At 39.3% G+C, this 27,166-nt stretch overlaps 1 protein-coding gene across 6 annotated transcripts in view; it reads right to left on the bottom strand.

Annotated features, from left to right (window-relative positions):
• Window positions 1-27,166, bottom strand: part of LOC113545782 (RAS guanyl-releasing protein 2) — a 41,680-nt gene that overhangs the window by 8,688 nt on the left and 5,826 nt on the right. For 5 of the 6 annotated variants that reach the window (XM_034301316.2, XM_053231056.1, XM_026945368.3 and 2 more), the window contains 12 exons: window positions 13,192-13,355; window positions 12,959-13,061; window positions 10,755-10,811; window positions 9,824-9,955; window positions 9,502-9,652; window positions 8,944-9,117; window positions 6,579-6,695; window positions 5,443-5,724; window positions 2,664-2,744; window positions 2,432-2,554; window positions 1,519-1,634; window positions 375-516 (listed from right to left, as the gene is read on the bottom strand). In XM_034301316.2, the coding sequence (XP_034157207.1) occupies window positions 375-516; window positions 1,519-1,634; window positions 2,432-2,554; window positions 2,664-2,744; window positions 5,443-5,724; window positions 6,579-6,695; window positions 8,944-9,117; window positions 9,502-9,652; window positions 9,824-9,955; window positions 10,755-10,811; window positions 12,959-13,061; window positions 13,192-13,258 (1,545 nt within the window). In that variant the 5' untranslated portion in view covers window positions 13,259-13,355. Of the gene's footprint in view, window positions 1-374; window positions 517-1,518; window positions 1,635-2,431; window positions 2,555-2,663; window positions 2,745-5,442; window positions 5,725-6,578; window positions 6,696-8,943; window positions 9,118-9,501; window positions 9,653-9,823; window positions 9,956-10,754; window positions 10,812-12,958; window positions 13,062-13,191; window positions 13,356-25,707; window positions 25,788-27,166 lie in introns of all 6 variants that reach the window. The other variant, XM_053231057.1, reaches the window with a different exon arrangement.

Raw genomic sequence — 27,166 nt, 5'->3', positions numbered from 1 at the left:
AATTATTGGAACCTCTACAATAATTATTCGGTGGAGCCTACCATGGAGAGAATAACAGCACTGAGATTCTAATGTCTAAAAGATCTAATGTTTAAAAAGACTTGGGCCCTTAATTCTAGCTCTTTTATATTCATAGGTTTGTAAATGCAGATTTCTTTCTTCAATTCAGCCCACAATTAATGGAAATGTGACAGGTAAATGTGATCATTGTTAGAGGAATAGTCACACTTCTTGTAGGAATTTGAATAATTCTGTGTAAGGTTTATCTTTTTTTCTCATTTTCTTGAAACGTGCCAGTAATTGTCTGTATCTGGTAAGAAATATGTCCTCCACTCCATTTATCCATCCATCCCAATAGTGCAATAGATACTCACAAATCCGGCGCAGTGCTCACAGAAGGTGGGCTTAACGTAAGTGGTCTCTGTGAACGTGTGTATGAAGCCCATCTTACAGTTCATCAGTGAACTGGCCTTCATAAAGTAATCTATCATCTCTTCCCTGCTGATCTTCCCATCCCTGAGAGACAGAAGACAGAGAGAGGAATGTGACAGTTTAACATAGTGTATGAGAGAAAAGAGGATAATTAAGTAGAAAATGTTTGAATTACAAAAAGGAAAAGGGGTGAGAGGAAAAAGAACAAAAGAAAAATAAAGAAAAATGAGAGTAATAAAAGAGGGAATTTAGAGTCAGGAGTCACGAGTGCTGATGTTAAATCAGTCTGGATGGAATATACAACAGTGACTACTGAACATCAAGGATTCTGGAGAAATTATAAAGCAGTCATTAATAATACTGAAGGATTCTGGGCAAAACACAATGAGTACCTTTACATGAGCAAATCACATTAGAAATAGACTACGATAAACTGTTTAATCAGCCAGAACCAATAACCAGGACACGAAAACAAGCATTTCAACCACTTCAGGTAGAAAGTACGGGATGGTATAATAACATTATCAGCTGTGCAGTCGGGAGCTGCTTGCCGGCAGTGGCAATCACAAAAATGCAGCTGGATGGTGGGTTTTTAAACGATTCTGCAGTAATGTGCGGTAAACATAAAAAAAAATTTTAAAAAACACTATGGTACATTTTCAATATATGTATAATCCTTTCACAAATCAGTTGTCTAGCGTAAGGCAAATGCTGACATTTGATCAGATTTGTTGTACACATAGCTTCAGATGTCAGACATTACAGTCACACTGCAGTCTGTAAATACCAGACTGTGTTGTTTATAGCTGCCTGGACACTGTAGGGGTGCCTTTTCTTTTGAGAGTCACACATTTTCCTCCTGGTTTTGGTTAGATATGTAGAACAGGAAGATTTTTTTTGTTGTGTCTATTTTGGCATTACTCAGACCAATGCTAACTCTCAGACAAAACAAATCTGGTGTTTGGTCTCATAGATTTTGATTTGTTTCCCACTGACACAACAAGCCAAGAGCTGTAATGGTTCCTGAATGTAAAAGTAGCTTAAAGGTCAGCACTTCAGTATAAAGGTCAGTGTTTCCACACTCACTGGTTTGTATCAAGCTCTCCAAACTTGCTGAGATAGGGGAAGTTATTCCTGATGCTCTCAAACTCCTCGCGGGATATATAGCCGTCTCCATCTGTGTCGAAATTCTTGAAGACAGACTGCAACCGTGGCAACAAGACAGATTATTCGCTATAAATGTAAACAGTCATGCGTTCCCTGTCAGATGATGATTTGATTCAATACGATTTTATGCTTTTTGACAAGGATAAAAACAAAAGTGTTAACTCCTAGCTGAGAACACCAGTGCTTCCATATTACATATAACTTGCATATAACAATGCTGCATAATGGTAATTTTTAAATGATTAACTTCTATTGGATGCTTCATTATGATTACACAAATTAATAATCAGTACCACCACTGCAAAAAAGAAAGCTAAGTTCATGTAATGCTACTGAAATCCGATTTTTTTTTATATGATAGTATTAAGAAATTCTATGTTTCAAAAAACAACACTGTGATTTCAATGCTCAGAATCTGCAAAACCTGGATGCTAAGTTGGCTAGTTAACATAGTTAATGTGACAAAAATAGTTTTGGTAGTAATAGTAAATTTCGACATGTTTGGCTGATGTTAAATATTAAGATACGACTTCAATTTCTGATATGGAAAACACTCATACCTGTGACAGATGCTCACTAGTTTCCTGGCAGTTAACCAGCTAACAGTAAACCAGCTGATTTAGTTAACGTTAGAAATACGAGGCTATTTGGGATGGATGGACGATATAGCGCCTCCATATCCCATTTTAATGAGGTTAATGATACACAGATGTTCTAAGGCCATTTTTATTGTCATCCTATATAAATGGTAAATATTTCATTTCACTGTACGAAATAAGAAGTGTATTAAAATAGACAAATTTATAGCTACATAACTAAAAAAACACTTTACTTCAACCATCTTCTCAATGTGTTTGGTGATGATAGCAGGATCTGCTTTAGGCTTCACCGACGCTGCCCACTCATCAACCATCGATGGCCGCTTATTCGCTAGGCTGGGGGTGGGGTTTGAGTTCTGATCGGCCAATCACAAAAAACAAGCATTTTAACATAATATTTATAAACAATGGGGAAGAGAAATGGTGGAAATTAACAGCAGAACAGTTTCTGTGTCCATAACTCACAGCTGGTTTGGAGCTTCGAGGTTCCCTCTGTAGTGAGAGCTGGTATATCTCATCTTCTGTATGATACTGGTCCAGTGACACCTACACAAACACACACACACACACACACACACACACACAAAATGTCATATCCTATACAATTAGGGAAAATTTATTTATACAGGTCAACACCAGCTGTACATGTGGCTCCATAAACCTGACTTTCTCCAGGAAGACAGAAACATCCCACCAAAACTGTTCCTTAAGACTTAATAAGTCCATAATCTGTCCTACGATCCTATATTAGATTTGTGCGACATGTTGGTGCATGGTGTGATCCATTTAGACTAATATTCACACCGAGACAAAATGTGCTGCCGCATTCTACAAAGAACATTTTGGACTCGAACAGGAAATTTATCTGACTGATGAACAATAATGAATGCACCAAGTACTACCTGTGCTTAGAATCTGGGTATTCGTTCAGAAAAATATTAGTCCCGTATAAGAAAACAGCTGATGTGAGGCTTTAAATTTTTGTTAAATTTTTAGCAAACCTAAATATAGCCTATATATTGTGTATCTCAAATATATATGCCACATACCATAGCAGATACCCCTGGCATTATCAGTCAAATCTTTTATGCTTCTATTCATGACAAGGTCTCATAGTGTCCAGTTTGGGTAGAATGTGCATTTCAAGACCAAAATGATTTGCTGGAGAAGGCAAATGACCAGGTAGGTGTCTTGAGAATCATTATTTTATACAAAAGTCAGTCTGAAGAATGTGTACGCTGTTGAATAAAGGTTAATGGGTACGAAATGAATGCATGTCTAGACAGGTTTCATAAGTCATAGCCATTACCTTAGCAGTAGGTGTTGTGTGTGTATGCGTGTATGTGTGTGTTGAGGCTTTTCCCCTAGTAACACTCTGTTAGGGTCTCAGTAGGGTCGGTGCAAAAATGCTCCAGTGTGTATACATCATTTCCTTCCAGGGAGAATTCCTGAACATACTACTGTAAGGTATCAGAGTGTGTGTGTGTGTAAGTGCGAGTTAACACCTGAAATCCTTCAACACAAGCAGGAGGACTGAAATGCTTCTTTCTCTGACCTGCTCTAGTCCTAATTCCCAGAATTGTTGCTCGTTTATCTGCATTAGACTCCTCCTAATGTTGATTGCTCAATAAGGGGAAAAATGTACAAAAAAACATGTTCAGGAAATATGCTAGGGTGAAAAGGTGCCATTTCAGTTCAGTGAACTTTCCATGTGCTCCGTTTGTTTAGCCTCAAATTCACACTCCCACTACACTGCCTTACTCTGTACAGAAGGAAATCTCAATCCTCAGACAGACACAAACAAGACGTTTCTTTTTTGTGCCTCGCCAATAAAAGAAAAAAAATTGACTAGCATTCAGAATAAGTGCTTTATCTCCTTTTCATTCAAAGAGCTGGCACCGGTATCGTCAATAAACACCTGAAACACGAAAGGAATGATTCATTTACTGTTCAAAAAGAGCTTTCCACAAAATTCAGGGCTGCCAGAATTCTTCAGTTAGAAATGCTAATGTAATGTCCTGGTGCTTAAAATGTGAACAACAGTCAATAACAAGGCTTAAAAGGACTGCATATATCTCATTTACCCCAAATATACAGTACTGTGCAAAAGTCTTAGGCACCCCATTTTTTTTTAGTACAAACTTCGTTATAGATTTTTATTTTATGACTTAATGAAATGAAAATAATGCACACCTTCTGACCAGTCCGCTTCAAGAATTCACAAGCAATGTGGTATAAACTACACTAAATCACACTGTCACAACAGTAACTGTGTTGTATTATTAAGGAACTGAATGTGGTTTCTATGTAGCAGATATTTAAGGAAAACATTTTTAGACGTCTGAAGTGAAATAGGTGTTTATTCCATGTTAGCTATATTAAATAAAAAAAAGTAAAGAAGCAAACGTGGGACCACAAAGCAAACATGTCTTAGCTGTTCAACAGTAGCGCAAAAAAACTGTGTAAATTGTGTAGATTTTTGGACAAACTATTTCGGTTAATCCTTACCTAGCTGAAAAACAAACAACCAGAAAGATTTCTACCGACTCCTTTAAGTCAGACTTTTAATGCATATCGTGATACCAACAATATTTCAGAAAAGTGTATCATGGCGTAATTTGTCACGATATCGATGTTATATGTTCATATTACTTATGTTCATGTTACATATACTACTGTATTCCCAGTCTATTTTATTCTCTCAGCATTCCTACTACAGAATTCCCAGATGGCTCGTGTACACACAGCACTTTCCTATGTATGAGAAAGACAGAGTGTATCTACATATTGAAACACACAACCATCCACACACACCCATACACACACACACACACACACACGTTTCCTTTGCTAAACATATGTTGGTGCCACCTGCAGAGGAATTGACAAGGCTAGCTGTTTGGTTACTAAAACATACACACAGACAAAACATTCATTGACACGTAAACAACTACACATGTAGACGAACACACAGTATTACTAAAGCATCTGTTGCAACCGTCTGTAAAGTAATCCAAAACTAACGCAGATACAAACACACAATCCTAAATTGCAACACAGTAAAACATATTTACTGCAATACAGACAGGCATACGCAACAAAGTGGAGAATCGGAAAACGGTAACATCGTTGCTTACTTTATGTAGTTTTATGCATTAAAAGTCTGACTTAACGCAATCTAATTACTTGACCAGCTTTGAAAACACACACAAATAAAGACACACACACACAGTTACAGTCTCACCGTGAGAAGGTTAAGCAGATCGGTGTTGGCGTCTATGTTGGGCGGCGTGGTCTGAACCAGTGCCAGCTCATGCAGTATGGAGTAGAGCTGTTGGGTCTTGGTCAGATTAACACGCGTTTTCTCATCATCAGTCCAATCTGGCAGAGCCACATGCACCGCGATCAGATCCTTCAGATGAACGCCCAGGATCGGGAACCGGAAACCTGAACACTCTGAGAATCGCCGCCGGTACTGGCTGTAGTTCCCACATGATGTCACCAGATCCAGCAGACTGTTAAAGATCTGGAGCATGAGAGAAAGAAGGAAGGAAGGAAAGAGACACAAATTATGAAAATAAGATATATTATAAGTCTGTGAACAAACGAAGGACAAAAAGGAAGAAAAAAGAAAGAGGGAATGAAGGAAGGGAGGAAATATGACAGAGAAAGGCAAGACACTGAAAGTTGGCAGAACAAAGAAGTAGAGAAAGAATGAAGGAAAGAAGGAAAGAAGGAAGGAAAAGAAATGGTTGAAAAATGTAAGAAAGAAAAAAAATATCGATAAATATAACAAACAGAAAGAATGAAAGAAGGATGGAAAGGAAGTAGAGGAAGACAGGAACAGCGGAGAGAATAAGGAAATTAGGGAAGGAAGGAAGAAGGAATGAAAAAAGACAGAAAAAACAATGGAAGGAACAAGAAAAGTAGGGAGGGAAGAAGTAGGGAAGGAAGGAAGGAAGGAAGGAAGGATAGAAATGGAACAAATAAGGAAAGTAGGGAAGTAAGCCCGCAAGGAAGGAAGGAAGGAATATAAGGAGGAGGAGAAGAAGGCATGAAAACCTTGACATATATTGTGTATTGTATTTTTTTAAGTAGACCAATACAATCTCTAAAAAAAGTTTCCTTTAGCACTTTTAAGGGTTCTTTGGTTTGTCCCTCTTGGCAGGGGGATGGGGTGTAAAAGATCTACACAGAATCTGACAAATAAAAAACTTTATGAAGCAAAGAACTATCCACAGAACTCATGAGGAACATTTTTACAGCTGTGCATGGATGATATTTCCTATGTACTCCTAGTAGGATAGTAGGAGTATAGTAAGTTATGATAAGTTATTATGAGTATGATAATGATGAGTATGGTGACGATGTCTGTAGCACCTTGTTGGTGTCGTTACTGATGTGGGCCTGTGTGTCTTTGAGCCTGGAGATGGAGCTGTTACTGAGGCCTCCAACCACCGCCATGAGGGTGTTAAAGTTCTGCAGCTGCAACAGTTTCTACACAGAGAGAAAGAGATCTTGTAAATAAACTACTGTTTGGAGTTAGCATGAGTTATGTGACAACAATTCATTTGTGTTCAGTGAGCACCTGATCAGGGTTGTGGTAGATGGAGGTGCACAGCTAGCACAGAAAATAGATTTTTGGAGAAAACCGCTGATTTATATCCAAGATTCAGATGGGGTGGGATGGAATAGATGAGATTAAAGACTTAGTGTAAAGATGTAGGGAGGAAATGAGGTAGTTCAAATGAAAGAGGAGTTCATCAAAAGAAATGATTCACAGAAGCAGGAAGAACTTCAGGAAGAAATAGACCAAACAGTATAAACTGGATTAAGGAAACATTTAGTCTAACTAGAGAAATAGCAAGAGAGAGAGAGAGAGAGAGAGAGAGAGAGTGTGTTAGAGCCAGCATGTGGGTGTTGAGGTATTAGCCTGGCAGGCAGAACGACAGGAGGAGGGAGACACTGATGCAGAGGAAGGAAGAATTGGGAAAATAGATAAAGTTAGAGTCACGGAAAGATGTCTCTCTCTCTCTCACACACACACATACACACACACACACACACACACACACAGACAGAGTGATATGCACTACTAATATGGCTGCATTGTCTCATTGTTCCCGAGGCTGGATAGGATGTGTACGCAACAGTAAGGCTTTGTGAATGAGGCTCTATGGGAGACATCCTCTGCCCTTCAACCCACACACACAGATACACACACTGCAAAAATCAATCCAGCTCCAGCTGCTTCAACACACACATACATACACACACACAGTCACAAAAGCCTTTTTATTAAAGTCAAATATCGTCTTCAATGAATCCACTTTTTTGTGCAGAGCACTCAGCAGAAAGTAAAGTGGTTAATTACATCAGACAGGTTTATGACCGAGCCTCTTAATGTTAATTAATGTTACTGACTCATAAAAACCCTCCACATTATCAAAGAGAGAGATCTGGAGAAAGGATACTGTGAGGAACGATGAGGGATCAGGAAGAAAATGAGTGGGGGGTAAGTGCATCCTAGAGAGCGACTACTCCAGGATATCCACCAGCACGGAAAAAAAAAAGAAACATCTGAGCAGCTAACCAAAGGAGAACATTTCATTCCATAAATCATGACACACACCGTACAAAAACAGTGTAAAAGTTATTTGATCAACGTCCCGTTCTGTTCTGTTTGGACGCAGGTGCTACACGTGCACCCGGCCGTGAGACGTGAACTTCTCAACAAGACTCTGGCTGCGCCGTGGCAGAGTGAGGAGCGTTAATAAATGATGACTTTGTAAAGATAGAGAGGCTGCATGTACCAATGCAGGCTCATCTAAATCATTCTGGAGAAGATAGCAAGTGACATACATGCGTCGTGTGATAGAACGGGTGGAGTTACTGTCACCACCCAGAAATTAATTTTCCTATAACAACATGTCCTGAAAAAAAAATAATCCCTCACCTTCTCATGTTACCAAGAAATCCGAAAGTGCAAAAACTTCGGTTCTGAAGACTTTCAGGAAAATGTAAAGGAACAGCTTTACATCTGACTGTTACAAAGCTCTGACACTGGAGACTCCTTCCCTGAATGCTAAACATTTTTAATCCGTTTATGTGGTTCATCTACATTACAAGTTCCTGTGAATTCGTTTTTACTATAGAAACAACAACATATCAGAATTAGAACGAGTACATTGAAAGTTTATTGAAATTTAATAGAAATGCCTCTAAATGAAAATGTATCATCACCTCCTTACCAATCAGAATCACAACTTCAAGACAACTACACTGATGTATAAAAATAACTCGATGAAAAATCTCAGTTAATATATTATTGGCAGTGAATTTGTGAAAATGTGCATATACGTGGTACAAAATTGGAAAACATTCAGTTTTGAATGACAGAAAGACAAGAAAAAAAGGAAGCAGAATGTATAAAATTTAAATTTGCCAAAATTCTGCAGTGTAATTTAATAGAAAAGCTTCACAAATTAAACAGAAGAATTTTATTTGACTCAGATAAGATTAGTGTTTGGCTTTTTTCTGCTAATCACTACTGTACAAACACTCTTTTATGAAACATGTCATGACATCTTAGATTATAATTATAAATATATTTCACTGAGTTTTATTTGTCTTTAACAGATCCATGTGAACTGAAAATCAACATCTCTTCCCTTATCCCTTAAGAAGATCAATATAGCGCTATCAATATAGTGTCACTCTTTAACCAGCTTATAATGGGACCGACCTGTGCGACTCGTACGAAGTGTGTTATGACGCCAGCGCGCTGCTGGGCCGTAGGCTTGCTGAGCACCATAAGCTGGATCCACTGGGAGACGCTGTTGAAGAGCATGATGAAGCGCTCCAGGATGGGGTTATCCACCGTGCAGCCATGCCTCACGAAGCTGTGATAGTCCTGGAACTGAACACATGACATGCAAGGCCAGCTTGTCATATTACAGAAAAACTGGAAAGCACACAAAAGCTTTTTGTCCTGAAAACTTTCCCATATTGGAAAACCTAAAGAGCAGCTTTCTCACCAACAATGGAGATTCCTTTTCAAAAATGCTAAATAAACATGTCCTTACAGAAAGCTTCACCATATCAACAATTACACGTTTTTTTAAAGAGTTCAGTTGGAGTGTCCTCCACATATATGTAAGTCCCTGTGTAAGTTCCTACTAGAGATAGTAGAAATGATTACGTTTTAAAACATTGAGTGCATTGATATTTGCCTTAAGCTACTACTTTCAGAGCTGCAGAAAAAGTTACTATAAGAAAATATAAAGCAAATGTGTTCACACACCAGAATCTTGCAAAAGGACTTATACTCCAGGTAGGTAAGATGTTCTGCGAGTTCGGAGGCGTCCAAGTGATCGAAGAGGAGGGACATCTTCCTCTTTTTTGACATGGATGGCACACGCTGGGTCACCTGACGCTTCCACTTATATGAGGGGCTGAGAGGGAAAAAAGCATGTAGAGACAATTATTACATTTAAGAAACGTATTCTTTATCTGACACATGGTAAGGATCTAGTTCCATATTTATTAGGGATATATATATATATTATTGTTAATCCGTGTGTGTGTGTGTGTGTGTGTGTGTGTGTATGTGTTTATGCACTTACACACTCTCAACGTCGATGAGCTGACTCTCCCGCTCATTGCCTTCAGTGTTAAGCTGATCCCTCAGATCTCGAATCTGTTCAGCCAAAGCTGGATTAAGATTGAACTCGACAGGAAACTCTGAGATCCAGAACCTATAGGGACCGAGAGGGTGAGACAGACGACAAGCAAACTTTGATGTAAGACCTACAAATGCAATAACGTGCAACCTTGAAGTCAGAGAGAGATGGCTGGAAGGATATCAGGTTTCAGACAAAGACAGGTGAAAGAAGAAATATGGATGGGAAGTATAAAGCAAGTGAGATATTGGGAAGACGAAGGTCAAAGATAGAAGAGGAAAGGTGGGAAGTAAGATTTTATCTGACTGAAAAAAAATGAAACAGAACCCATTCTGAGACAGATGGACAACAGATAATGGGTTTCAGACAGAGAATATAGCGATTGAAAAAGCAAAGATGGTGTTGCAGAGAGAGAAAGCAAGAGCGATAGATTCAGTGACTTGCGTAAGTATTCACTCCTGTTGCTGTGAAAAGCCTAAATTAGTTCTGGTAGAACCAGTTGCCATCAGAAGTCACATAATTTGCCATCAATCCAATTGAGAATGTGTGGCAAGACTTCACAAGTGGCCTCCATCCAGTTTGACAGAGTTTGAGCCAAGAAGAATGGGCAAAAATATCAGGACACAGATGTGCAGAGCTGATAGAGACATATCCCAGCTGCATTTGCAGCCAATTTTGGTTCTACCAGGGTGGTGAATACTTGTGCAACCAAGAAATGTCTGTGTTTTAGTTTAATTAACCTTCATGTCACAAACGTTAGGCATATTGTGTAAATCAAATGCTAATGTTTGTAATACTACAAAATGTAGAAAAGTTTATGGAGGTAAATATTTATACAAGAGAAAGAGAGAACGTGAATAAATAGTGCACTTACTTGACTAGGTGGCAGATTCGACTCCTTAGCTCGGCAGTGCAGCTTTCCTCCTGAGACCTGATGTTTAATTAAGTCTCATTAACACTCCTTTATTCACTGGGAATTAATTACTGTTCCTCGGATATCAATATCACTGTGAGTAACTATCAGTCTTTTAAATTGGCAAAGCTGACAAAAGCCTGGATGAGGTGCTTAATAGGGGCGCAACAGTATGAAAAATTACCATCCAGCCCAATATAATGATTTTCAGAACATCAGCACTATCACCAATTGAGCAAATCATAATACAAGTATATATTATTTTTCCGCTCTTTCCTCATTGCTTCACTTTTGTTTGGTGGATATTTACATCTCCAGATAACTTCTTATAACTGACTCAGGCATTACTGAAAGAGATTGATCTTATCTTCTATAGTCTATAAATAAATAAACTAATCATTTAAAAAGTGATCTGTGTTGTCAGTCCTTATTTTCTATCCCTCCTTTCACAGCAGGGAAAAACTTTTGTCCTGAAATCACAAAAAATGTATGAACTTCGATTGTACTGTCAATAATCTGAATGAGTCTCCAGTGTCCTTCTACGTCCCAAAAACATGTCCATAGATGGACAGGCTATGCTACATTTCCCCTAGGTCTGAACAAGTATGTGAATTTGCGTGCATGGCCCCGTGCTATCAACTGGCATCTAATCCAGTGTGTGTCCAGTAGTAGTTTATTATTATACACTCACCATCCACTTTATTAGGAATACCTGCAATCCTGCACATTTATGCAGTTATGTAATTATTCAATCACATGGAAGCAGCACAATGCATAAAATCATGTAGATACAGGTCAATAGCTTTGCGTAACGTTCACATCAAACATCAGAATGGTGAAAAAGTGTGATCTCTGTGACTTTAACCATGGCATGGTTGTTAGTACCAGAAACTGTTGATCTCCTGTTGATCTCCTGATGATCTCCTGGGATTTTCATACACAACAGTTTCTGGATAACTGCATGAATGTGCAGGTGTACAGGTGTTCCTAATAAAGTGGACAGTGAGTGTATGTAGTGTTAATCTACATAACTGTATATTATAGGTGTACTTGAAGTAGATTAGGCTGAAATACACTGGAGGGTTTCTTAAAGGGTCAAGTCAATGCAACCACAAAGCCATAAAAGGTACTTTGAAAAGTTTGCGGTTTTCACCTTTCCACAGTTTCCTACCACAGTTTCTAAAGAAGAATTTAGCGACATGTTTTTACGTGTCACAAATTTCCTCTCTCAGCATCCCTTGTGGTGTCCAGCATGAGAAGCGTGGGTTTTTGTGTCATGTGTTTTGTTTTGAGTTCTGTATGTACTTGTAATTGGTTTGTTATGTATGTATGTAATTGGTTTGTTACCCAACTGTGTTCACCTGTTCTGTGGCAATCCTTGATTAATTTGTTTGTGTATACTCTGTTGTTTCTTTACCTATGGATTACCCTTGTTTGATGTTGCCTGTGTGGGTTTTGACCCTCTCTATGGACTTCTTGAATTCACCCTTGTAATGCAGCAATACAAAGATTCAGTTACTAGTTAAGGGAACTTCTATACTTGTTAAGAGGAGCTTGGATTCACAAATTCAGAACATTAATGCCATGACAAAACCAAAAGCATAAGATGACATGTGGAAACACAACAGCAAAAGTGAATGCGAAGTTACTTATGCTGTTATCGTGGGGAGAAATTCATTCTTTCTTCTGTTATAACCCAGCTTCCTTTAGGTGAGATTTTAGCGCTCACATACTCATATTAATGCTTGTAAAATTGACATATCTAAAATAATAATATATGGATGCCCTTGATAAAAAAAAAATAAAAAAACAAATAAACCATCCTCCTGCTCTCTGTTTTCTGTGGCCACACAGACTGATACAACTAGCAGGTGATGTTCAATAAGGACCTTGCTGTTGTGTTTTCACATTTGTTTTGTTGGTGTTTTTGGTTTTGCTGTTGCGTAATGGTTGGTGGTTTTGGTGTATTTTCTGATTTGCTCTTGCGTGATGGTAATAAATACAGATGTTCACCTTGTTTGCTTGTTATTTAAAAGTAACAATGATGATGCAATGATGGTAATCAGGAAACTTAATATGGTGTACACAACACAACCTCAGCACCTCTTTACACATGTTTGGTCTAAACTGTAAATTATAAATATGCGTATTTTAGTGAAGGATACTTGAGCAGGAGTTTCTTGGCCAGTTCTGTGGATTGCAGGTACCAGGGGTGCATCATCAGAAACATCCGCACCAACGGCAAGTCCTTTAATTTCCCTGTGTCATCTGGAGAAAAGCAAATTAAAGCAAACGGGACATTTTTAAACCACCTCACATATGATCTCGGACAAAAAAAAGTAAATTATTTAACGGTAGAATATTTGGTATAGACAGACACATGACTCTACTGACTGACCGAAAGCATTGATGCAGGCCTCCACCAGCTCATCCACCGTGGCTGACTCGGTTGATAGCGACTCCATCTCTCTCCCAGTCACGTTTTCTCTTTATCACCCTCTCCTTCACTTCCTCCACGCCACTCTTTCTTCCTCTTTGGCCACCACTCTTTCCTCTGCTTCCCTTAAAATGGAGTGAGAAAGCAATACAAATGACTTTTCAGAAATATTCATACTGTCTTTTGTACATGGTGAAGAAAACCTGCCATTAAGCTTTTAACAATTTCACAATGCAACACTTCTTTTATAATGTTAATATGATACATGAAAATAAAGCAAAGGAAGATTTTTCTCATTCTTATAAGGTACATTTCAGTGAAAAAGGGCATGCTGTTTGCTTTTGCTGAAATGTTTTTGATATTGCAGTACTACTTGTCCATCTATCCATCCACTCTCTGGACCGCTTATCCTACACAGGGTTGTGGGGGAGCCTGGAGCCTATCCCAGGGACACGGGGCACAAGGCGGAGGACACCCTGGACAGTGTGCCAACCCATTGCACTGCACAAATGCGCACACAAGAGCCAATTAGCCTGCAATGCATGTCTGTGGACTGGGGGAGGAAACCGGAGTACCCAGAAGAAACATGCAAGCTCCGTGCACACAGGGCAGAGGAAGAGTTCAAGGCCCCAACCCCCAAAGTGCGAGGCAGCAGTGCTAACCACTAAGCCACCGACTTCTTGTGTGAGCCTCTTGGACGTAATGTTAATGAGTTAACCTCTCATCTGTATGAATGCAGTAAATTGTAGTCACAACTACAGTAAGCTGATTGTTCTTGTTTTTTTACAGCTAAAATAATGTACTCAGCTGTATTTAATTATTATTTTTATTATTATAAGTAGGCTACTTTGAAAATCCTTCTGCCTGATACTTGAGACTCCTTCCATAAATGCCAAATAACCATCTCCATGCAGAAAACTTCATCATATCAACATATATACTAAGGAAAAAATGTGATGCACTGTAATGTCATTATAATAATGTCAACATATGTACTAAGGAAAAAACATGATGCACTTTAATGTCATTATGGCTTATACCATAGAAACCACAATCTACCATTTCCTGTTGCAGTCGTTATTAGGCCACCACTTTGTCTGCATTGGTGTGACAAGAAAGTATACACACACACACACACACACACACACACATCTGTCTTAGTATTCTTGTGAAGACCTTCCACTGACATTAATGCAGCTTATTAATGCCAAAATGTAATAAAATCTAAACCTAATCTTAACCTCAACAACCAAAAGTAAATCTTTTGGGGTTTTTTTTTGTTTTGTTTTGTTTTTTAAAAAAAAAAAAAAAAATTTAAACCCAAGCTTTGTAAAAACTTCAACCGCATGAGGACCTACCAAATATGGCGACAAAATCATATCTGTCACATATTTGGAAATTTGCTCCTCTCTATGAAAACATTCCCACACACAAACACAAAGAAAATGTTCTCTTAATGATTTACATTACAAGACAGGAAACCATGGTAACAGTCCCTTTGCGCACACACATAGATAACCACAAAGACTCACGTAACATGGCAGACACTTACGCTTTCAGAGAAGCAAAGGAAACCAATTCAGCAAATGATACTGATTGCATCAAATGCATTTACAGTAGTTCAGTTCACCACATATTCATTGTTTATGCTGTGTTCAAGATGCCACAATAACTGGTTTAGTTTATTTATTTTTGTATTTATTTATTTGTATTTTATTAATTGCGAAAGATGCACAACTGATGGATGTTCCTATTTTCTAGGTTATCTGTTCTAGTAAGAGAGGGGCTCTGAAACATTTAGGGCAAAAAACCCCAAATGGGCAGCATGAATTTTATGTAACCCCAAGCCTTGACCACACTACATTTATACCTTAGCAATACTGTAACACACAATCATTTTATCATATGTCAGTAGCACACATATATACATATATACAATACACATAACACACGACTAAAAACCAGAGGAAATTTTCCTTGCACTGACTTACTAGTCTAGTGGGACGGATGTGATTACATTTCTTGACACAGCTTTTCAAAGAGCTTCAAACAATACCACAGGGTGTGTTATAGGAAAATAATCCATGTCCGGGTGATGTTATACGGCCTGGTGTGAAGCAGAGTTACTGTTACCACCCTGAAGTATATAATTTTCCAATAGCAGCATGGCCCGTAGTGTGTTATTCCTCTTATACCATGATAGTCTGCTGTACGTTAGACCTTAATTCAGGCAAGTGCACTGAATCCTGCTGGGAAAATTCACCTCAAATCACCAGATTTTAAAAGAAAGTTCCTGACTGAGCATCTCAGATTTGCTTCATACTTTCTGAAAATAATATCACTATTCTCAATAAATAGTGTGCAGAATTCAAGGCTTGTATCTGCAGTACTTTCTGAGATACAGAGGCTTTAAATATTATTACCTTCTTATTTGTAGTTTGGTCCCTAACCTAGTTCAAGGTACCTACTTGACCAACTTTGTGCATTTTCTAATTAAATCATGCTCTTTCAGTGGGTATAAATCTTTTTATGGTAGATGCTGTCATACATGGGCAATATGCTTTGAAATTTAGGCTTTTTTTTTTTTTTTTTCATTTTTAACACCTCATAAATTACAGTTTGAGGTTTTTCAGACATGTACCTAGATGCTACGAAAGCAAAAGAACTATGACATGAGTAATAGATATGAAAATTTGAGCGGTCTTATATGCTATAGTGTGGACATATAGAGGGCTAAAACAGGATTTTTTTTCAGCAGGCCATATATTGGCAAATATATCCAACCATGGACCTTCTATTTTAGAAGTTAAAGATTATACTAGACAACAATCCCTGAAAATTCATGCAGCTAGCATGCACAGTTCAAAACTAATGACTTTTGGAACTTTTTCTGTAGCACTCGTTTTCACAGGGCCACAACCCCCTTTTTAAAGCCTCTATATCTCATGAACTGATTAGGGTATCAAATCTTGCACTCTGTTTATTGGGACTAGTGAGAATATTTCCAGATATGTCCTTATTTCCAGTCAGGAACAATTTTTGTATGAGGCATTTCTGAAATGGTCCCTCGGGAGGCCTTCTCCCTGTGTGATTTCACATGGATTGACCCTGATAGCAGCATGCAAAGAAATTTCACACATGAGGCATCCTGGCTTCTCCTCAATATTTATCATCATGATCGTAAATTCATATTCAATAAATGTTTTGTTTCAACATATTGTCATGTTTGATTTCTTGACTTCTGCTGTTCAACTCAGATGTTGTCGAGAAACTAGCAGAGGTAGAACTAGGGAGAAGTTTTTAAGTCCATTTTTATTGCTGAACTCCAACACTAGTGCAGTGTGACTCCTCGTAACATCTCAAAATAGCAGCATGTTTTCATAGTTTTGAGTGATATTCCTAACATTATTTTGTAAAGTCAATAGCAAAAGAGGCTTGAAAATCAAGCGACCCCACATGTTCCTTAGTTTAAGAATCCCTGTAATAATAAATAAATAAATGAAAATTGAATATTGCACCTTTCCTAGGTGTGTCTAGGAAATTTACCAGTAAGTATACACAGTGTTAACATAAGTATGGCATGTCGATTAACAAAGGTAAACCATTGTGTGATTAGGTAAACTATGGTGTGATTAGGTAAACTATTGTGTGATTAGGTAAACTATTGTGTGATTAGGTAAACTATTGTGTGATTAGGTAAACTATTGTGTGACTAGGTAAACTATTGTGTGATTGAAACCAGTAGCACAGATTGCTAACAAACTTGATCAGTGGGTATCGTATCATAGATGAAGGCTACTGAAACTGTACGAAGCTTCAAATTCTTGGCAACATTTGGTAACTTTACACCTTCAAGATTTACACATATGGTAGATTACCTCTTTTAAAGGGAATACAATACAGATACATTATTGTGAATGAACAGACAATGTGTTTTATGAAATCAAATTAAACACTGTAGTGTTGTAGAGCCACAACACCATAAAGCATCATTTAATCATATGCACGAATCTCTAGCAATCAATCCTAATCCTAATAAAAGATGAAGTTAAATTAAGTTAATCCAGCATATCATCTCACACACACTGCAGACATGTTTCTAAATATAAGGCTAAGACTACTGAATATAACACACTCTCAACTAGCAGCTATACGACATTCTTGATTCTTAGCTTGGAAGTTTTTGTCTTCTATTTGAAACCATTTTCTTTCTGTCCACTTTTCCAGCAATTGACCGATCACTGACATGCAATCCACAGTTAAGATGCCAGTGACATAGCGACGGTGAATTCATAGCACACTGCGACGCTGTAAATATGACGCTGATCCACATAATGCAACCTAATAGATTAAGAGACTGAATATCTGCACTTCATGATAAGTTTGATTTAAAGTCGACCTTGTCTCTTTTGTCCTCCTCTTCATCATCTTTCTGTGAAAAATGCAAAAAAGGTTTTTATGGATCATTTAAATAGGAGATATGTATTTCAAACAGACTATAAAGCAGGATGAGCGATAAACCTCTATAGATTTAAACTGTCTCGAATCAATATGAATTAGCACTCTCATTAAATTTCAAGCAGTCCAAATGATACCGCAAATGCTTTAATTAGTTTAAAGGAAAACTCTAATGATAAACACGTTTAATGTGTTTATACTAAACTATTGGGGACGTGATCAGCGATTTTGGTGCTAATTTGCTATATTTGCTCTATTCCAGTGAGAAGTTAGTGGTTGTGCGCTCGTCAGGTTTCACTGATAGGTCCTAAAAACAAACCCAGCCTCTTTTCTCACCACTTTCATGTTCAACATTATATTAATGAGAAATCCAACAGAGGACACAGCAAACGTTGGACTCGAATTTCCAGAATGCAGAGCAGTTATACCATGTAGATGGCTAAGTTAGCGATCTATAAGATTACAAAAGATCACAAAAGCATTGACGGCTATATTAGCACAAAAGCTGAATATGTTATAGACAGTTATAAATAGAGTGTACGGATGAACAGACTAAACGACTAAAGCACTGCTGCAAATTATGTAATTTTCAAGCTTCAAGCTACAAAGAGGGGAAAAAACACCTCCATGAAACACGTCAATGAAAGCGTGTGTTTTCTTAGCAACAAGCAAGCCAGCTAACACATTAGTGATGGTGAGTTTATGATGCATTTACTTTCTCAAAACAGCTAACTGTATGGTCAGTGTTATAGATTTAACCAACTAATGTGTCTATGGTGATTAGTCTACAACTAAATATCACTGTAAAATCTTTTAATGTGATATTTACTTTATTTATTTACTGTTGACGGTGTGAGCGGCCATGTTCACATGACGTCAGGGTGGATTTTTCCTTTAAGGCAGAAAGGGTCTAGTTTTAGGAAGATGTACAGAAGTCAGATGTTGCTCTCTAAGCTTATAGCAGCTGAATGTGGTTAATTTGGTTTGAACTGAGAAAGCTGAGCAAGCTTCATGTTACAGCCCTGTCTCACGTACACACACTCACACATCCACTTTTACACACATAGAGACATGCAAACAAATGTACATGTGCACGCAGTCTCACACACATTTTAACACACAACCCCCCAACATCATATCTCTAACATGCAACAAACAAAAACTCAAGTTGTACTAAATTTAAACACACTTTTTTTTTAAGACTTGGCTCCCCCGCACACTGCACCAGTCTTTTTATGGCTCCTCTTTGTGTACTGATGGAGAGGCACTGCAGTAATGGTGTGTGAGTGTGTGTGTGTGATTGTGAGTGTATAACAAAGCCCCCGTCTATGTGCTGCAGGGAGGTGGGCGGACAAATTCGATTATAGCCCTCAGAAAGAGGCCGAGGGTTAACAGACAGAAAGGAGAGGGAGATGGAGACACACAAGAGAGAATATGTATTAGTCCAAGCTCTGATGGTTTTGCTCCGATCACCCTGTTAGCTAGAACACGTGCTTTCCTCCAGGCTGCAGCGTGTGCGGTTACTCGATGCTGATTGCTGTTCCCTCGCTAATTAAGCTGTGTGGTCATGCTTATAATACTGCACTCATCTGCTGCATGCTCCTTCTTTTTGCTCCGCAATCTTCATTTACAGTTGTGTCATTTTTCATGTAGAATTGTGATCTTCATTTACAACCTTAATTCACAATTAATCACACTGCATGACCTTGACTGTGCGCTTGTACTGCATTGAGCAGCGTTTCCCTACTGAACTTCCTCAGACTAGGATTTTTTTTACAATCAAACTGAACACAAAAAGAAATAAGAAGTAACAGACTTTTTGGAGGAGCCCACGGTGTATCCTAAAACTGGAAATACCAAGGTTAGCAGGAATCTATGACGGTTGTGACGGTTAGAATTGGCACCCTAACAGCCATTACGCAGAGTTGGGGTTGCCACAGCTGATTATTGGTCCGCATATTTGATTTGCCACATTTGATTTTTATGCTGGATGCCCTTCCTGACACAACCCTCCCCAATTTTATCTGGGCTTGGAACCGGCACTGGGAGTGCACTGTCATATGCAACCCCAGTGGCTGGGGTTGGTTCCCTGGTCGGGAATCAAACCCGGGCCATGGCGGTTAGAGCGCCGAGGCCTAACCACTAGTCCTCCAGGGACCAACCTGTATGCAGTATAGTGTGTGGTTAAACATTAACATCTTGAAATTCTACAGTATAGACCGGAGTCATCAACTCATGGTTCGAATGCAAACCCAGCAAATTATTTCACAGAAACAAGAACTGGAAAAAAATACTGTAGCAGAACCAACAAACATCTGAAAATATTTGCATTTACATAAATTTTAGCTTAAGGCAGTTCATCAGACCAGAGACTAGCTACCGAGAGAGCTAGAAGGGTTAGAAAGGGAAGGTTTTTTTTTATTTTGTCTTTCTGGTCTGATTAGTGAAATCTGTTCAGAGTAGAGGTGTGCATCAGGACCAAAATGTTGCAGGGGCAGGCAGTTTTGACTTTAACACAGCTGGCGGCACAAAGAAAAGCCATGTTCATCAACATGGGATGTTATGTATGGGTTGCTTGCATGGCTGTGCAAATTCATTCATTCTTCAGTAACTGCTTTATCTACGTCATAGTCATGGTGGTGACTATGAATTACCAATTCGTTAAATTAAATTAATTGGGAAACAGAATCAACTTTGTTAGTTTGTTAGAAATATAGTGGGCGAGTACAATCAAAAATAACCGCAGGAGTGGACGGGATTGGTCAAACTTGGACAAAAGTGGTACCATGAAGCGTTAGTGCGGAACAAAACATAACCACATCAAGTTGTCTAATTTATAGACATTAACTAATGATTTATGGTAAAGCACTAAAAGGTAACTGCTATCGCCATTCAGTTATGTTGTTATCTGAACCTTTGTAAGTAAGAAATTTGCAGTTGTGTATCTAGACCTTTGTATGTCAGACATTTTACATAACTTGACATTTACAAATTTTAGTTCAATACCCCTGATACAGACAAATTGACAAGTATGTTTGAGTGTGTATGTGTACACTACACTTAGAAGCATTCAAGGGTTTGATCTCCTGTGAAGAAAAATCAATCCACGTAAAAATGGCAGACTAGTTGCTACTGAGTCTCATAGTGCAACCTTAGCTGACATAAGACAAATGTTTAGACATTACATGGACACAACATGTACAGGAGCATGTTCTTCTCTCTGTAAACATGCTCGTTTGCCTTGTTACAGAATGAACTTGTCAGCAGAAAAAAAGTGTCTCTTGCAAGCCAAGACATTCCACTCATTTCTTCTTTCTTTTTCTATCAGCTCTCATGCTTCTGTTGACATCAACATTTGTAAATTCTCACTCTGGTAGATGAATGGTCTTCCTTATGCCTACACAATCACAGGTATGTCTGTCATGCTGTGTGCATGCATGAGTATAAGAGACAGAAGAATAGGATCTTTAGGCTGCACAGATGCAAAGCCACTGTTGCTTGGAGACACAGACTCAGTGCTATCGATCTCTCCAGGGTCCTGATAAACGAAATGTGTATATATGAGTGTGTGTGTGTGCCAAAAAGACATCACGGCTAATGATTATTCCATCCCACTGCTCACACTAATGTTATCAGACTGTAAAGCCCGACAGGTTGATTGAATCCCCTATTCGTCCGTTATAGTGCATGTAAATGCCATCAGTCCACTAACAGCCCACAGCAGGCAGAAACCCAGAGGCTTGACTAAATAGCACATACCGCATGATAAAATATACACACACACACTCACACAGACACAATTTTCATCTGAGCCATAGAGTGCTTTTCATTTCATTTCGAGTTTTGCAAATGAAATGAACCGGGCAATGATCTTGTGCTGACTGAGACTCGGATATAGGATGCATTTGCCTTGTGGGGGGAATGCAGCAAAGACAAACACTAATTATAGCGAGAATCAATAATGGTGCTGGGAGGACATCGTACACAGTGGTATTGGGAGAGCACAGATATCCGCTCCATTAATGACCGGCACTGTCCCACTCCAGCACACACACACAGAGAAACACGTGTCTAGTCAGTCACTCTTGGTTTTACAAAGCCATAATTATAAAAATGTCTTGGACAGGGGGTACTCCATAATGATGGTTGAGAATCTGTGCTCTAAGCCTTGTCTCTGCATTCCCTCACCCTACATTAAGTCTTACTCTTAGTCTCGCACAGTTTTATGAGGGGTCATGGGAGTAGGCTAATCCAGTCCAGCCTGTGATCGTATGCCACAAAAATTTCTCGCAAAAAGTACTGCAGGAATACAGGGTAGCTGGATCAATACTGTGCAATCCAGTCTCTGTATGAGTACAGTGAGAGTGTCCACATACTGGGGCAGTCATGGCCTAATGGATAGAGAGTCGGACATGCAACCCGAAGGTGAACCTGAAGGTCGTGGGTTCGTGTCTCAGGTCCGGCAGGGATTGTAGGTGGAGGGAGTGAATGACCAGCGCTCTCTTCCACCCTCAATACCACAAGTGAGGTGAGACCTTTGAGCAAGGCACTGAACCCCCAAATGCTCCCTGGGCGCCGCAGTAAAAAAAGGCTGCCCACTGCTCCAGGTGTGTGTTCATTACTGTGTGTGTGCACTTGGATGGGTTAAATGCAGAGCACAAATTCCAAGTATAGGTCACCATACTTGGCCACAAGTCACTTCACTTCATAGTTGGTGTCAAGTTGAAATCATTTAAAGTGGGTGTCGGACTCAGCCAAAGGTGTGTCATCTTCAATCCTGTTTGTGATTTTCATGGACAGGTTATCAAGACACAGCCATGGTTGGGCAGGTGGCTAGTACAGGGGGCTAGATCCCTGTTGTTCTCTTGGCACCATCTGAAGTGGACCTTTAATATGTATTTGAACATTCTGCTGATGAGTGTGAACTGGCTGGGATGAAAAATCAGCACCTCCAAGTCCAAGGCCATGGTGATCTCTAAATTGAGAGGAGCCAGTTGAGGTGGTATGGGTATTTTAACAGAATGCCCTACACTTTCCAAATTACACCCCCCACACGACACTTCCAGTCTGTGGTGGTGAGGCAGGAGTACAGTTTTCAGATGAAGCTTTCTGTTTACTGGTCATATATACATCCCTGTCCTCACCTATAGTCATGAACTCTGGATAGTAACTGAAACAATAAGGTCACAAGTAGAGGCAGAAATGAGGTTCCTCTACAGGGTTACCACTTTTTCTCTCCATGATAGTGTCAAGAGCTCAACAGCTTTGTTACTGCTCCTCTGTAGCAAGAGGAGCCAGTTGAGGTGGTTTGGGCACTTTACAAGGATGCCCCACACTTTACAGAAATGAGTGGGTTGCTCCCTCCAGGTGAGTGGAGAGACCTTGCCCCAGGCAGCAGACTTTAACTATCTTTCTGTTTACCTCTCAATCTATGTCATATCATCATGGTCACAAGCTGTGGGTAGTGACAGAAAGAATAAGGTCACAAGAAGAGGCAGAAATGAGGGTTGCTGAGCTTTTCTCTCTGGGATAGGGTGAGGAGGTCAAGAATAAGGGAGAATAACTTGGAACAAAGCTGCTGCTCCTCCAAATCAAGAGGATCTAGCTGAGGTGGTTTGAACACCTTACAAGGATGCCCCCTGGTCGGCTTCTGCTAGAGCTCTATCATGCCTGTCCCACAGGACCCAGGATACCAGGGCAGACCTAGGACCTGCTGGAGAGATTACATCTCAGTGTTTGCTTGGGAACATCCAGGGAGGAGCTGAAATCTGTGGCCAGGGATGATGAGGTCTCAGCCTGTGGCCAGAATCACCACAAAGAAAAGCAGAGAGAAGATGAATGAATGAAGAAATTACTTTTTCTTTACCATTGCACAGGATAGCTAGCTAAGATCTGCTAATTATACATGTAGCTAACTAGGTTAACATTTCAGTAAAGGTTAAAGTTATGATGAAAATAGTTTAAAATAGCCAACGTTAAGAACTGTAAACAAATATAATATGTTTATGAGTTGGTTATTTGTATGGAATGTAACAATCACAGCAATTACAACCTAGCTTGCTAGCAGCCAGCCATATTTCATGTCAAATCTGGTCGGTGCGATTGAAATGTCTTTAGTTTTTCAGCCTTAAGTGAAAAGAAAGGTTAATTCTCAACAGTTTATTTATAGCTAGTTAGTTTTAAAAAGGTTCTAGTGTTGAGAAATAATATTTGTAATCTTCATGTTCATTCCTACATTCGAAGTCATTAAGTGGATGGGATGGAGATGCTACAGAGGCTGTAAGTAAAATATAAAGCTGGATGGCTTACAAGTTGATTATTTTCAACGCAGCCAGTGTGTGAAATTGTGCTTCTTTAATTGTGAATATAAAGTAATTGAACTTTCTGATAGTTGTAATGTTGATTGAACTGTACTGTAATAAGAATGTCTGAAATGAGTCTGTAACTGACATTGAAAAGGCGTCTAAAATGATGCCATAAAAACTTATTTTGAAGCTTGTTAAGATTTCCAGTGGACTTCAGTATCGGCCATGCAGGAGCAAACTTTCATTCTGGCTCCTGAGAGAATGTTTTTGGTCGTGCTCAGTGGGTCGGTTAACTATTTGGGATTAAGTTTAATGGTTTAAATTTGCACATTCAGGGATACTTTAAGAACACAAAGGACAGAATATGTTCAGTCTCCACTGAGTGTGCGTGTGTGTGTGTCTGTGTGTGTGTGTGTGTGTGTGCATGCAGATTACTGCAACAGCATGTATTAAAACCCTCTCTATGTGTGAGCTTCCTGTTTAAGACTGATCTGGACCTCTGAACGTTTCTGCATTTGATGGGAGCTATTTTAGTCTTACAGTGTGTGTGTGTGTGTGTGTGTGTGAGTGTTTGTGTTTGTGTGTGTGCACACGCTTGGGGGCTTCCTACGCCTCTCTCTCTGCAATATCTCATAGACACAGAGGAGCTGGCTTTCACAGATTACACCCATTCCCCGGAGAAGGAGGTTGACTCAGCATGCAACTGCATACAGATGTTTTAGTGCATGCATGTGTGTGTGTGTGTGTGTGTGTGTGTGTGTGTGTGTGTGTGCGTGAGTGTGTGTAAGAGAGGATATGATCCACTAAATGATTTCATAGCAGCAATCAACAAAAAAAGTGTGATTAGTTGAATTTTCCTGACAATGCAGATAGAAACATGTAATTTGTCACACGTGAAGAGAACATTTCCTAGCTTGGGTGTCACGTCTCTGTTGAGTTTTGCTTCCTGTTCTGTGTCCTGCTACTTGCAGATTTGTGGGCATAACAAATACCGGATGTTGTGTATGTATGTGAAAAAGTGAGAATGACGAGAACTGTTAAGAGACCTACACACACAAAAGGGTGTAGAGTGTGAAACTTTGCTTCATTCCTCCAGCATATCTACCATTAATTTTCTAAAAGATACTCAAAAGAGGGCTACAGTGAAATATAAACTATTTTAGCTTTTTCACACAGGAAATATTCTTTTTCTTGTGGACAAGAGGGAAACAAAGACACAACGTGTGCTGGAGGACAACCAACAATCTGCACAAACCAAAAATGTTACAGCGAGAGAGAGAGAGAGAGAGAGAGAGAGAGTGGCAGATTGCAAGACAGGCTGACAGAGATGCCTCTTTGTCTGTTATGTTCAAACACTTTCACTTCCTATGAGCCAGCCAATCATTAAACCAGAAATGCAAATGTCATAATTTTTTTGTTCCCTGTAATTCAGCCACACAGGGTCATCACTAGCAGGGTTGAATACAAAACACAATGTGAAATGAAAGGGGCCTAAATTTTTATTTAGAGATTTATTTAGCATTTCTGGAAAGACTTTCTCAGTAACATGCCAAGCTGAATTTTTTTGTCTACTTAACTTCAAGAGGGGCTAGTTAAGGAATGACTGTTTATAGCTGCTATAATGGACGATTTTTTTTTCAACCTTCCTAAATTTTCCCACAACACCCCATTGCTACGCTCCCTCCACTGGCTTCCTGTAGCTGCCCGCACCCACTTATCTCAAAGCACGTATCACACTTCGCATGGCACCACGCTCCCTCCGATCCTCTAGCACTGCTCGACTGGTCCCACCATCTGTCAGGGCACAAGGAAGGCATGCATCAAGACTCTTCTCTGTTCTGGCACCAAGGTGGTGGAATGAACTTCCCCTAGATGTCTGAACAGCTGAGTCACTGGCAGTCTTCAAATGATGTCTAAAGACTTACCTCTTCCTAAAGTACTTAAGTTAGCACTTACAAAACCAAAAAAAAAAAAGTATTACCTCCCCAGTTTTGGACTGATAGTATTCCTAGTTTGTGACCTAGCGAGCCAGTATCAGAATGTATTTTTGACAGACTTCAAAGCACTTTTGTAAGTCGCTCTGGATAAAGGCGTCTGCCAAATGCCATAAATGTAAATGTAAATGTAATCTATAATGTAAATTATTACAAGAACTATTTTCTATCATGACATTCCACAACATTAAATGTAACTATAAGAGGTTAAAAATCATGGTCATTTTTTTAAAGAATAAAATATTGTAATTGTTAGCAAATTGCAGGAGAATAAAACTGTTCAGGATGTAACTGTTATTGGAAAAAAAAAATCAACTTCACAGCACACACTGAAGTGTTCAGCAGAGAATCGCAAAGAATTACACACATAGTTAGAAAAAAAAAACGTTCCACATCTGAAACACCCCACCAGCTATAAAACAGCAGGGCATCATCCTGAAACGCATTCAGCGTACTCAGCAGTGGAACTGACCATTTCCTGTTTACTAGCCTCTTCAACACAGGTCACAGGTTGAGTCCGGCTTCCTGTGTTTTGACTGTGATGGTGCCAAAGATAAAGCCGTGTCCCCATTCAGAGGATCAGGAAGGACGGAATACTAAACATAGCCAGGGGCTATGGAGATTTGCATGTTCATCTTGATTTCCGTGCATGTGTACTACATTATAACATATTAAAGGCTTAGTTAAGAGGATGCTTTAAACACATGGAATGTCAGGCATTTTTGCGGTTTTGTAAGATTAAACAGAATCCTGCTGTGTGCACATGTTAGCCGATCCTGGAATTCTTCCCGAGATGATTCAGTCAGTCACTTAGGCGAACTCTTATCTATAATCGCTTCCCTGAATCATCAGCATCCTTTTCAGAAGATGACAGGCAAGCAGTAGCTAATCAACACTAGCTTTCAGAAGACATCAGCTTAGCAGATTGTCACCATCGTCATGTGATCAGTGACCTTACATGCCTTGACCGCACCATGCTTTAACTTCCCCAGTGGAATCTCATCTGTTTTTTTTTTTTTTTTAAATGAGAAGTGAGTTCTGCTCTGCTCGTCCATACCTAGTGTCTCATTAGCACTGAGGTCATGAATGATTTCACCCTGCTGATCAGGGAGACCCTGACCTCTCAGAGCTGTGTCACTGTTTTTCTATCTATAGTAAAATCAGCTGGGTGCAGGGATG

Source organism: Pangasianodon hypophthalmus, chromosome 28, assembly GCF_027358585.1.
Source record: "Pangasianodon hypophthalmus isolate fPanHyp1 chromosome 28, fPanHyp1.pri, whole genome shotgun sequence".
NCBI lineage: Eukaryota > Metazoa > Chordata > Actinopteri > Siluriformes > Pangasiidae > Pangasianodon > Pangasianodon hypophthalmus.
The sequence above is the reverse complement of the archived record's forward strand: the minus strand, read 5'-3'. Positions and strand labels throughout refer to the sequence as shown.